The following is a 14,733-nucleotide window of genomic DNA, read 5'->3' as shown; positions in this document are numbered from 1 at the left end:
GTCCAAAGATTCATGAATAGCGAATATGCATTTGTTAAAGCGGGATCAGTTGGCCTATTTTAGAAATAAATAAAAATAATAAATAAAAAAATCCTTTAATTGATTTTTTCTCATGTATTCTAATCAAACTTGATTTGTAGCATCTTTATTAGGCCCGCAGCCAACTTTGTTCAGCTGGGACATTTGACCCCTTTTAGGGGCTGCTAGAGCTAAAACTAGAAATGCCTTTATACAGCGTCTCATGAACAGCTTGCTGGATCTTTGTCATACTTGGTCTGGAGCATAATTATAAGGTCCTCTTCCAAATTTATTTATATAGTAACTTGGGCCCTATTAGGAACCACCTTTGCGAAAAATTAAAAGAGAACCATTTAAATTGTTAAAGTGCGGTGTTTAGTTTTGCAATTTGAAAAATGTTAGATGAAAGATGAATGTTAGATGAAAAATTCATAAACTTCTTTCCTTATTACAATTCACCGACCATCATTTTTCAAGATATTTCTTGTTTCATCGTGTGTTTGCTTTGTGTGTGTGTGTGTGTGCGAACTGTGCTCTTCTGCATGATGTGGGTTTCGTTTTGGGAAGGCTGCGGTTTTTTAAAGTGGCATTCCCTGTTTGATATTTATCCTTGTTTTTTTTTGGCAAATTTACCATCGGCAAATAGAATACCCAGATAAGAAACATCATGTACTAATTCGAAGTTTTCATTATTAAAAGAAAACTATGGTGTATTTTCCAGCTGGCAAATATTACAGAATAGCTCCATTTTCTTTCGCTTAATTTATATACTTTAGACCAATTTTGTTCTTTCACGAGTTTAAAATCGTTAAACGTTTGCATTTTGAAGCTAAAACCGCTTGCAAGCGCCTTTATGACGTTCTGCATAATTAACCGGCTATCGCTGTGAACAAAACAAAGTTGGCTTGTTTAGGAATACGTGCCAGTTGTCGCTATCAGTACTATGGTTGTAGGACAAAACGTGTAATGTTTATATTTATGAATTAAGATAAAATTAAACTATGAATAATTTTTAAAGGAAAATCAATTCTTGATATTGTTTCCCACAGTTCTTCACGATTTTGCCGCCATCTTGTTTATTTTCCTTCATTGCTGCCAGCTTAGTCTTGGATTTTTCTCGTTCTGAAATACCCCTGACAAGGGGTTAAGCCTGCAGACATTGGGCGAATTGCTAGTAAGCACGTGAAAGTGACCGTCACCGAAAAGGGTCAAGCCACGCCAGAGCGGGATCGCCAGCGCACGGTCACAGTAAAAAGTGTTCAAAACAGCATGAATCATGTAAATGGCAAGGAAGAAGAGGCTATGGAAATATCTAGTACTGGTAAATAATGTATTTTACTTAGACTCACTATGAGCTATAATCATTGTGCTTGAGCAGATCACTGGGATTATTGAACTTGTGCAATTTTAGACAAAAAGGGTAACCGGTTCTTTGTAAATTTAGAATAATAGTAGAAGGATATATGTATTACTCTAGCTTTAAAAATTCAGCTTCAGACATTCTTAAATACTGCATTCTTGTCCATCAAAATCAGGAGATGAACCTCTGAATTATTTCTTCCAGTTATTTGGTGAGCATGCGTACTCATTATCTTCCAGTTTTTGTTAGTCTTACAAACAGCAATTGCAATATTAAAACAATGTAAGAAAAAGAAGAGTAAGCAAATTAAGTTAATGGCCCAACTTGTTAACCACTGGTCCAAATGACATGGGTCTTACCCATCTCATCGCAGTTTCTCAGCTATGTAAATTCCTGATTCCATATAGGCACAAACGTAAGCACACGTTTTTCCTTATAAAGCTTCCGTGTAACCTTTTTTTCGTTGTCATTCACTCTTTGTTTCTTTTTTTCGTCATCAGTGTTGTGCTGTTTTGCCATTGGCGTGGTGAAATTTGTCAGGAAATGCTCCATTTTGTAAAGTTTCTTTCGGGAATTTAAATATTGACTGTAATTCTGTATGTTACCATTATTTTTATGCATGTTGCCAAGCCAGTATTAAGATGCCGCATACATTACAATTTGTCAGGCTTGCCACTGGCCCTAATTTTTTTCCGCCACAAAATATTGAAGTCAATGACGCATTGGGGGTGGGAGTGTCCAGGGGGTGTATCTTCCAAAAGGACTAACACACTGTGCATGTTGCAACAATTTGTCATTTTTATAGTTTATTTCATTATTTAATTGTTAGAACTCTTATTGGGGTCACGGGGCTCTCCCTCTGGAAATTTTTGAAATACAGGCATGAAATGGTGGCCCCTGGTGCATGTTTAGGTCCAAAATGTGGAGGTAATGGAGGGGCTAGTACCCTCTTTATGGGGGCAAGGGGCTTTCCCCCTGGAAACTTATGAAATACAGGTATGGAAAGGTGGCCTCTGGTGTGTTTGTTGGTCTAAATTTTGAGAAAATATTATTATTATTCCTTTGCGGAAATAGTTTGGTACTTTTCAGCAAACTTCGGGGTGGGAGGAGGGGTGCTCGAGCCCCTAAGCCGGACCTGGAATTATATTTCAAATAAAAGGGCTTTATAAATCAAACAAGCAGTCTGATGCAATATTAGAATTAAATAGAGATTATATATGTTGTTGTATTTTTCATCTGACAATTTGATTTTAAATTAAAAATACATTTGCATAGGTAGGTCTTCTCTGAATGACCAAAATTAATCAGAAATTGGGGTCGCAAAAATGTGTGACAAACGAAAAAAAGGCAATCAAGACTTAACATTATTTATAAAATGAAAATTTATAACTTATTTTCTATGACCAGAGTAAATTTTTACCATTGATTTCTGCTTGTTTATCGCAGTTTTTCATTGGAATTTGCCAAAATCAGTCTACAATCATGATTTAAGAATTTTTGGGAATTATCGCTGATGTCCCGTCAGTCGTTCATTCCGAGGTTTTGCTACAAAATTTAACTTTGAAATAGCTACTTTGATACTACTTTTGTGATTGCGCTCGTTAAAACATTGCCGCGAAATTTACAACTGATACGTGTTTTTCATGTAACACATGTCATTGCCTTTTACGTCAGTCCGTGAAACATGATCAGGGTTTTCCCTCTGGTTTTTTATTTGGGAGTCCATGGACTCCCATGGCTGCTAATTTAAGGGTCCCTAATAATTTTTGGGGGTCCACAAATTATTGATCTTGAAAATGGACATTATTACTAAAAAAAAATTTATCCTAAAACCGAATGAACTTGTATCTTTTTAATTTAGATAGCAGCTGATTCAGTATTTCGGAATGGTATCTTTCAAAATGGCATGAGCTTCTCAATCCAGACTGATAACAAAAGGTGTGACAGTCTTTTTGTTATGATCAAATAGCCAGTAATTACCGGCAATTAAGTGTCAACTCGTGTCAATTATGTTGTTCACAGTTTGATCTTAGTTAAAGATAATACTCGATCCTTAATTAGCATCATAATTTTTGTGATTTATTAATATTTTTTCATCAAAATACTTTAAATTTATATGAAATTAATTTTGTTTAATAGAAAAATAAACCATTCGATCTTTTACGGAACGTGACGGCAATCTTAGATTTTAGCGGTGTCAGTTAGCGCGGAGAGTAGTTTCCCTTTACCAAAATGGCGAACATCGGTAACAAAACTTGTTTTGAAGTTGGAAAATCGTCTATACCTGTGTATAATGAGCACCCACGATTCGGGGATGGTCCCGGTGGTAAAAAACTGCGCATTTTACATGGGTATCTGCGCAAAGGAAGCTTCAGTGCAAAGGAGTTTCGTGACCGATTTTGCGGGTCCAGTGGACGCAGAGGCACTACAAAATGCGAGTCCAAAGCAGTCAAAGCGCGTCAGGGACGCAGAAAACCTGCGTCCGGGAAAACCCTGCATGATTTTCATTTCTTTGACGATATCAGTAATTACTTCAATCAACGATGACATGTAAAGCATGTGTAAAGGCGGAGCTTAACAATTATGCCGTTAAATACGTCACACGGTCTACATCCAAAGCTGTCATTGGTTTATCGCATGTTTAAATTAAAGCCAAAGATCGGGAGACACGTGGCAGCGTTGTGTAATAGATGTCGAATCGCTAATCCCTTGGTTGGTGACACGCTGTTTATTGTGTATTATGAACGGAAACGGCCGCGGGTATTATTGATTTTTAGTCTAGATAGAGAGTACTTTAGACAAGGAAATACACATCAGTGCTCCAGCTAGGATTAAAAAAGGGCAGGGTGCTGGCACTGAAAAGGGCACTTCTGGGGTGGTGGGGGGTCAGTCCGGGACCATGCTCCCCCAGGAAAAAAATATAAATGGTCCATGCATTCAGTGCATTTTAACATACTTTAGACATGGAATTTAGCATAATTTAGGCATGTTTTTTTGGCACACTTTAGGCATGATATAAGGCATACTTTGTCTTTTAATAGGCTATGTCTGTCATCTCTAATACCCCTATTTATTAACTAAAAATTCTGCTGTTTGTATTTTACTTGGCACTGATTATCAACTTGTAACATTTCTTTGTAATTGCATACTGAATAACAATATCTATGTGTTTAGGCCTATTTTACTTGTTATAATTTCAGTACACATCTTCATTCTTCTCCATGTACTTGATATTTATAAATTTATACATGCAACATATATACAGAAAATTAAGTTTAAACTTCCACTTAAATAAATGAAATCAGGCAAAGTTTTTAACTTCCAACAGTCTAAAAGCAAGTTTAGCACTTGTAATAGAACGTATTCCGGGTATCCAAAATTTTATATCCGGGTATTGTTACACTTTTTTCTAAAAGTCGTCTAATGTCCAGTTTAAACAATATTTTTGAAAAATTATTATGATGCAAAGACAGTTTAACAGCATTTTACAGTATCTGACATTAAAGTGTACCCTGTCATTACATCATAGTAAACTAATTTCAAAGAAATCTTCATGAAAAATCGGCAATTTCACAAAGCAGACGACAACCTACTTTCGATTTCAAAAACTTGTAAAACGATAAAATCAAAATATTTTCCTATTTAAATTTGATTTTGATCGATTTTTATTAATTAGATTTAAATGTCTGTTGTCTGGACTTAAGTTTCAGTTGTGTGTAAAGGGATATTTACGACTAGATTACCGAAAACGAAAGTACACTTTGACAGGTGGCGCGAAAATGATAATGACAGGGGTTTTTTTTACGACTGGGGGAAGAGGCCCCAGCCTGTCATTGGGGGAAGAAAATAGCGCGCGACGAGCTGTTTTGGGGGATTTTTTCACTCAGGGGGGAATTTACAATTATGCATAATAAACACTTTAAACTATGTTTTTATTACATATTCTTGCAACTTTAAGCAACTATACACACTGTCACTTAGAAATAGATGGACTTGCACTAATGTTCACTTATCATTGTAACAAGGTGGGTGGGGAGAGTTGAAATGCTCAAATCATTGAATATTTAAAGGTCAGATGCGGTCACACATTAAACCGGAATCCACCTAAAAACCGGAATACACCGGAATACACCTGCATTTTTTAATTAAAAGGTATTTTTGAAGTGTTTTTGGTATAATTCAATCATATTTATCATAAATAATTAATATACGAAAGGAAAATAAAATACGTTCACGCAAAATAATTTTATACGAGATTGAAGTTCGGCGTCCGCGCCGGAAATTTCCATAACCGAAATATACCCGTATTTCAATAATAAATGGTATTTTTGTAGGGGCTAATGCAGAAAACATTTGAGTATAATATAAAATAATTAGTTTACAAAAGGAAAATAAAATACTTTAATTAACGCAGAATGATTTTATACGAGATTGAAATTCGGCGAGCTTACGGAAATGTTGCACGCTTACGTCGCTGTGACTAGATACCGGAATGTTGATTATTGGAAATTATTTAATAGTTTCTTCACATTTTATTTAAAAAATGAAACAAAGAAAATAATTTATGATAAAAAAGTATCGATATTCAATTTATAAATGAATTATAGACAAAATACGGGTCATGACATGACCGCGCTGATCGGAAAGGGCTTAACATGATCGGAAAGGGCCTGTCATATGTTTATTATTTGAAATTATTAATTGTTTCTTTATATTTCATTTAACAAATAACACAGAAAATAAATTAGGAATTATAAAATAGCAATTTTCGATTTTAAAATGAATTATAGACAAAATACGAGTGGCATAAACCTCGCTGATCGAAAGGGCATAACTTGATCGGAAGGGGCATGCCACGTGTTTATTATTGGAAATTATTTAATTATTTCTTCAGATTTCGTATAACAAATAAAAAAGAAAAGAAATTGAGAAAACAATATCAATATTCGATTTTTAAATGAATTATACACAAAACACATGTCAGCGAATAAACCGCGCTGATCGGAAAGGACCGACCATATGTTTATAATTGGAACTAATTGAATTATTTCCTCAGAATTAATTTGATAATTTAACATGTTTAAGAAGAAAATATATTTTGAAAAATCAGTTTTCAAAAGAATTATATCATGTTTAATATATAAATATACAAACGTTTACTGCGTTCATTGCCATAGCACAATTAATATCCTTTGAATATATGCGGCGTAACAAACACGTGTCTCTGATTAGTCCCGATACAGTTTGATTGGATTATCACACCTATTGATAATCAATTAATCAGTATATTTGAAAGCACACAAAAGTGACATGTGACAAATAATGTCTAACGAGGGAAGTGCAGTTAAATATGATAAGCTTTTATTTAATTTCATTTAATTGTCGATATTATTGCAAATTGAAAAATTGAAGAAAAACAGGAACATTCAGTATATTTTTTATTTTTGCACACGAAAAGCTTATATAGCCATATACATATATACTTAAATGTATCAACACTTATTCAATGTTTTACTAAAACAGCGATGAATTGAAGATTTAATCATACATTGGCCTAAATTTTTTACGAGTTGACATTCCAGATACACCATAGAAGGCACATTTATATATACATTAATGCATATTACCCTTGGTATCATTTTCCAGGCGTGTAACATAACTGTCACCAAATATTTTTGTCTATGGTGAATATATCATATTATTGAATGAAGCATATTTACTCGACGGCGGATTATTTTGACAACGAAAAGCCGTAAAAACATCTTTAACTTTCTTTAAATATTTTGATTGATACTATAGCAATCAGTGTCCACTCAACATGCTCAACTTGTTGATTGACAGGTGACACTCGAATAACATGCCTGTTCGTTATTAACAATTATAAGGTACTTACGATTTGAAAGTATATTTCAAGAAAATTGGTTATTATTAAAGTTCAGTAAATAAAGAGTGGTCTGAAAGAGAGAGGAAAAAAAAACGATGATTTTAACAACTCAGAATTTATACAAGTATCATTATTTCTTCATTCATGGAGGTAAAATAATTCCTCTGTTTCCTGAAATATGTCATAAAGGAATATCATATTAGCATATAAAAAGATATTTTGAAATAATTTGAACTAAAAAATTGAGACTTGAAATTTACCTACCTGAGTTGAAAGCTAACAAAATTATGGCGATTGTGGTTCATCAAAGAATGCGCAAATTTCCCGTGCGCTCAACAAATTTTCAACCTCGTATAAAAACGTTTTGCGCGTGTTAATTTGCTTTTGTAAATTAATTATTCATTTTAGATATGATTTAATTCTGTCATAAACCCTAAAAATACGATTGATTAAAGAAATACGGGTGTATATTACAGAATTTTAGGACATGGAAATTCATCCGCGAATGCGCAAATTTTCAGTGCGCACGCCGATTTTCAATCGTGTACAAGACGTAATGCGCAAAAGCATTTTAATATCCTTTCGAAACTTAATTATTTATGATAAATATGTTTGAATTCAGTCATAAACCACTTCAAAAATACCATTTGTTGAAGAAATACGGGTGTATTTCGGTTATGGTAATTTCCCGAGCGGTCGCCAAATTTCAATCTCGTATAAATCGTTTTGTGTTAAGTATTTTATTTTCCTTTTGTAAAAGTATTATTTATATTAATCACGAATGATTTCTGAAAAAAAAAAAAACACTACAAAATACCATTTATTAATAAAATACGGGTGTATTTCGGTTATGGAAATTTCCGGCGCGGTCGCCGAATTTCAATCTCGTATAAAATCATTTTGCGTGAACGTATTTTATTTTCCTTTGGTATGTTAATTATTTATGATAAATATGATTGAATTATATCAAAAACACTTCAAAAATACCTTTAAATTAAAAAATACAAGTGTATTCCGGTTATGCAAAGTGTATTCCGGTGTATTCCAATTTTTAGGTGGATTCCGGTTTAATGTGTGACCCGTCAGATGCTCATATTCACAAAAAATGCTTTAAAATAAGAGTTGCTTTTGCAAGAGTCATCATATAATTATTAAATGCATAATTTTGTTTGCTTTTTATTTCAATTGTACTAGAAAATCTTGTAAGAAAGGATAAAAAAGTCCGAAAATCACGATCGCGAAAACGTGTGACAGATATGAAAAAACGAAAGCAAACATTAAAAATTTTTGATAAAATACCCGTTTAAAATTTCATCTTTTCACCAGAACTATTCCATACTTATAATACCTGATTACTAAAAACATTTATATTTTATTTTGCTTTAGCAAAATACCTCGGCAAAGATAATAAATTTGCGTAACGGCCGACCGGCTTATTTAATCGAATCAAGCACATAAAATAATTACTTTAAATTTACAACACATATTACACAATACAGCATAAGCTGTTACCGCTAATTAACAAGAGGTACAAACACGATAATCTGACGCTGCATTGTTTATCAATCATCTATATTACATACTGATGATAACCACGTGTCAGTCGGCGCGTGGCGTGATTGACATCTGTCAGTAGCTAATTAACATACGACGCTCCGCCTACTGTCATACTTATGCTGGTGTCGACAAACAGTATGAAGTTCACTGGGATTTTGATTGACAAGGGGCAGAGCTTTCGAATTCGTTACGCATCAAAGAGTATTACCGCAAGACAAGCAGACGCCCACGGCATATTATGTGCGGGTCAGATACGAGTTTTTATCGATTTTCGCTGGTCGAAACCGGAACCTCGGGTCCACTGAACGCTCTTCTAACATTTTTCTACTATTTCTAAAGGTTTTCACACCCATTGAAAATTGTGAAAGACCGTCTGCAATTGTGAACGGGTCCGATATTCGGTCGGGAAAATCGCTGGGAGTAATCTCCATTGCTTTGTTTACGATTTTGGAGGGGGGAATTTCGGACGTAGGGGAATTTCGACTGCGGTAGGGGAAATCCTTGGCTGTGGGGGAAATCCTCGGCTGGGGGACGAGGCCAATATTCGGCCTCTGCTATAGAATAAAAAAAAACCCTGAATGATTTCAGACTGGTTTGCAAACTGTTTTAACACTAAGGTTCAGTGATTTTAATGCTAGTGGAGCAGTCTAAAATATCATGGTCTGCCTCGGGCACGATTACAGCAGGTAATTGTTTGCTAATTATGTCAATGCCCCCCAGCGTGTATCACTCGATAAAAAGGGGGTAATAAAGCAGTGTATTATAATCACTGAGGCAAAAAAAGGGAAGTTTGGCTAAAAAAAAGAAATGAATGGTTGTAAAACGGGCAGGGTGCCTGGCAGGGCAACAGGGCGGAACGAATTTCGGAACGGACGATGCGCCCTGCTGTAAATAGCTAGCTGGAGCACTGCACATTAAAAAAAACATTTATGGCAATAAAAAATTCCGCCACTTCTTTATTTTTTTCGCCATTGGCTTATTTGGCGAATTGCAGCGGAAACCCTGGTTGTTTTTGCACACCTGTCAGATCAACATTTAGAACTTTGACATTTTTCGTGTGCTAAAGTCAATACTCGGCACACTCGATTGTGAAATAAGCGGTTTTGTAAGTTTTCTAACCCAGTGGACTGGTCAGTGGAGTTTAATCCAGATAAGTGAGGATTACTCGAAAGAAAAACCTATCATCTACAATTATACACTCCATAATATAGCACTAAAAACTACAGAAGCTGTTAACTACCTAGTAAAGGTCTCAGTTGATCAAAGTACAATGATAACATCACATCAAAAGCAAACAATTCACTCGGATTCATCAAAAGAAATGTCAAAACAAAGAACTGAAAAGTAGAAAGTTAAGAAACAGCTTACAACACCTGTTGTCCAACACCTACCGTCCACAGCTTGAATATTGCTCTTCTACATGGCACCCTTGGCAAAAATCCATCACAATCAAAATTGAATGAGTACAACAATCTGCAGCTCGATATGTATGTGATAACTATGGCCAAACAAGCAGCGTCACTCAACTGCTTAATGCAGAGCTCCAGTTAAGGTGCGTATTTACGCAATTAAAGGTGCAGCAAACCCAATTGAATTCATACGGTATGCGTACTGAATTAAAATTCCTAATACCCAGTTCATTACAAAACGCTTACGTATCACATTTTCTGTCAGGGGTTCCATTTGACCACGGGTCCGGGTCCGGGAGATTTTCAAAAGACGCTCAAAGAACCCTACATTGCCTGTGCGTCACGGGACTCAGGGGGCATTTTCGTTTGATAATCTTTTCTCTTATCATTCATTTCCTGCCACGATTAACGTGTGTATTCCAAATAAACACTCGTGGTCACTGAAAGCATGCATGCGAATCTCCAAAACTTTAATAATGATATGCGTGACGTAAGAAGGCGGAGTTAAACCACCGTTGACAGGTGATCACATTGTCTTCCTGCCTTTGATCTTCTGTTAAATCCGGCCCTTTATGCTGTGGGCAGGCTTCACCGATTTTTTTATCAGCATATTACGTCACGGCGAGTGCACACAGGTAACAAGAATCAAAGAAGTGTTAAAATTAATTGATAGAGCGTATTGATCCTGTGTACTGTCAAAAAGGCGCCAATTATTAAATTATCCATAAGCCGAACACGTAAAAAGTGCCCTGCAAGATTTCTTCATGCAGCCTTTAAATAAGAACATTGTTTAGTGATCGTACAGTAATTTCAACTAGAAAATCCACAAATTTTAATGAATATCGAAAGCAAAAATAAGTTAAGAATGTCTGTTCACGATTCTAATTACACCTGATGTCATGTGCAATTTTTTCAAAATTCCTTAAAACAGCTGACTTCCAATGCAATTTTTTATGATAAGTAACATCAAAATTTTAGGAACTATCTCTGGTTTACCCTAGTGTGTCAAGTTAACTGAGCAAAAACTGCTTTCAGAGGACATTTCAATAGTGTACCCAGTGTACGAAATTCAGATTTGAACCCACTAGCCCGTTCGGGCTACCAGATATAGGAAATTTTCCAAGCCCGACACCAATTTCACTAGCCCGAACTTTAACACCATAAAATACTTAATTTTTGCACCATATAAAATTTTGTTTTACAGACATCTCTATGCATGTTTGAAGGAATAAAAAAGACATACAGTACATGTTTGCCATGTTTTTGAAAAATTTTAACTCTAAATACTCCAGTTCAGATCAGCGTCGCCAGAGTCCAAAAGCATCGGACATGACACTCCTTGCCAAACGAAATCTAAACTGTAATGCCCGATTTTTTAGGATCAACACTCGCCAATTACTGCTACTCGGACTGTTGACAGTTTGCAAGATGTAAAAATGAGTGCTGAATACACACATACACACACGCTGATAGCATAATTTAAGCTCCGCCTACTGCAGGTACTTGTGAGATTTTCGCGAGAAGTGTGAAAGCTAATCAAATTATCGGTTACACTAGAGGTGATTGTATTCAGCCAGTTAGCGCTGCGGTTAACTCTTTGACACTTTGCGTTTGATTTGTCAACACGTGAGAGTGCAAAAAAAACAACAATAATTCAATAAGCGTTCCTCATTCTGGACGATGTGTGATGCCTTCTTAGTGTTTATTAATGGAGATCATATGAAATCACGATGCTATACTCGTTTAATTAGCATGATTTTTTTAAACAAATTAGGAAAATTCGGTAGCCTGGTCGGGCTTGTATCTGTGGAAAATCGGTAGCCCAAGCTAAAATTTGGTAGCCACGGGCTATCGGACTACCGCGAATTTCGAGCACTGTGTACCAGTATCTGGATTGTACAATTTTGGATATATTTTTAAAGGAGTGTTATAGCACATTTCTGTATAATCAGGGCTCTCGCGAGTGGGCAACTTGAGCGAAATAGGCGCTCTAGAACTTCAAACCTCAGATCTAACCTCAAAGCAAAATGCAAGCCGCCCGATTTTTTTTTATTTCCGCACTCGCAAATTACTGCTGCCCAGACTGTTTACAATTTGCACGGTGTCATAACGAGTGTTGAATCGGTAGCATAATTTAAGCTCTGCCTACTTCAAGTACTTGCGAGATTTTTCAAAGAAGTGTGAAAGCGAATCAAATTATCCGATACACCAGAGTCGATTGTGTTCAGCCAATTAACGTTTTTGACACTTTGCGTTTAATTGTCAACATGTTCCAGTGCAAAAAAAAATGTTTTATGAAGAAGCTGCTGATTAACCATGCGATTAATTTGAATATGGTACACAATTATTTGTTATCTATGATAAAATAACGACATGTATCAACTACGTTAAATTGACTTCCGTCGATTAATTATGTCTCCCCAAGGAGACATATTGTTTTTACCCTGTCCGTCCGTCCGTACGTCACACTTCATTTCCAAGCAATAACTGGAGAACCATTTGACCTAGAACCTTCAAACTTTATAGGATTGTAGGGCTGCTGGAGTAGACGACCCCTATTGTTTTTGGGGTCTTTCTGTCAAAGGTCAAGGTCACAGGGGCCTGAACATTGTAAACCATTTCCGATCAATAACTAGAGAACCACTTGACCCAGAATGTTGAAACTTCATAGGATGATTGGTCATGAAGAGTAGATGACCCCTATCGATTTTGGGGTCACTCCGTCAAAGGTCAAGGTCACAGGGGCCTAAACATTGAAAACCATTTCCGATCAATAACTAGAGAACCACTTGACCCAGAATGTTGAAACTTCATAGGATGATTGGTCATAAAGAGTAGATGACCCCTATTGATTTTGGGGTCACTCCATCAAAGGTCAAGGTCACGGGCCTGAACATGGAAAACCATTTCTGGTCAATAACTAGAGAACCACTTGACGCAGAATGTTGAAACTTCATATGATGATTGTACATGCAAAGTAGATGACCCCTATCGATTTTGCGGTCACTCCATTAAAGGTCAAGGTCACAGGGGCCTGAACATTGAAAACCATTTCCGGTCAGTAACTTGAGAACCACTTCACCCAGAATGTTGAAACTTAATAGGATGATTGGTCATGCAGAGTAGATGACCCCTAACGATTTTGGGGTCACTCTGTGAAAGGTCAAGGTCACAGAGGCCTGAACATTGAAAACCATTTCCGGTCAGTTACTAGAGAACCACTTGACCCAGAATGTTGAAACTTCATAGGATGATTGTACATGCAAAGTAGACGACACTTATCGATTTTGGGGTCACTCCATTAAAGGTCAAGGTCACAAGGGCCTGAACATTGAAAACCATTTCCGATCAATGACTAGAGAACCACTTGACCCAAAATGTTGAAACTTCATAGGATGATTGGTCATAAAGAGTAGATGACCCCTATTGACTTTGGGATCACTCCATCAAAGGTCAAGGTCACAGGGGCCTGAACATGGAAAACCATTTCTGGTCAATAACTAGAGAACCACTTGACGCAGAATGTTGAAACTTCATTTGATGATTGTACATGCAAAGTAGATGACCCCTATAGATTTTGGGGTCACTCCATTAAAGGTCAAGGTTACAGGGGCCTGAACATTGAAAACCATTTCCGGTCAGTAACTTGAGAACTACTTCACCCAGAATGTTGAAACTTAATAGGATGATTGGTCATGCAGAGTAGATGACCCCTAACGATTTTGGGGTCACTCTTTCAAAGGTCAAGGTCACAGGGGCCTGAACATTGGAAACCATTTCGGGTCAGTAACTAGAGAACCACTTGACCCAGAATGTTGAAACTTCATAGGATGATTGTACATGCAAAGTAGATGACCCCTAAGGATTTTGGGGTCACTCCATTAAAGGTCAAGGTCACAGGGGCCTGAAATGGAAAACCATTTCCAATCAATAACTTGAGAACCTCTCGACCCAGAATGTTGAAACTTAATAGGATGATTGGTCATGCAGAGTAGATGACCCCTATTGATTTTGGGGTCACTCTGTGAAAGGTCAAGGTCACAGAGGCCTGAACATTGATAACCAGTTCCAATCAATAACTTGAGAACCACTTGACCCAGAATGTTGAAACTTCATAGGATGATTGAACATGCAGAGTAGATGACCCCTATTGATTTTGGGGTCAGTCAATTAAAGTTCAAGGTCACAGTGGCCTGTTCATGTAATATCATTTTTTGGAAATAAACTTGAGAACCACTTGTCCTACAATGTTGAAACTTAATAGGATGATTGGACATGCAGAGTAGATGACCCCTATTTATTTTGAGGTCACTTGATCAAAGGTCAAGGTCACAGGAGTCTGAACAGTGACTTGAGAACCACTAGGCCAAGAGTGTTGAAATTTAGCGGGATGACTGGACATGCCAAGTAGATGATCCCTATTGCAGCCAACCATCAGTGTCTCTTTGACTTTCGCTCCTGACCCCTATTGACTTCTTGCCTATAGGACTTTGCATTTTGGGAGA

At 36.5% G+C, this 14,733-nt stretch overlaps 1 protein-coding gene across 1 annotated transcript in view; it reads left to right on the top strand.

The window, feature by feature from the left end:
• Positions 1–849: 849 nt before the first annotated feature.
• The window catches only part of LOC123563527 (ubiquitin carboxyl-terminal hydrolase 7-like), a 67,007-nt gene continuing 53,123 nt past the window's right edge, over positions 850–14,733 (top strand). Inside the window, exon 1 of the mRNA XM_053532740.1 lies at positions 850–1,339. Coding sequence (XP_053388715.1) covers positions 1,288–1,339 — 52 coding nt within the window. The 5' untranslated portion in view covers positions 850–1,287. The remainder of the gene's footprint in view (positions 1,340–14,733) is intronic.

Source organism: Mercenaria mercenaria, chromosome 2 (assembly GCF_021730395.1).
Source record: "Mercenaria mercenaria strain notata chromosome 2, MADL_Memer_1, whole genome shotgun sequence".
Classification (NCBI taxonomy): domain Eukaryota; kingdom Metazoa; phylum Mollusca; class Bivalvia; order Venerida; family Veneridae; genus Mercenaria; species Mercenaria mercenaria.
This window is presented reverse-complemented; position numbering and strand designations above follow the sequence as displayed.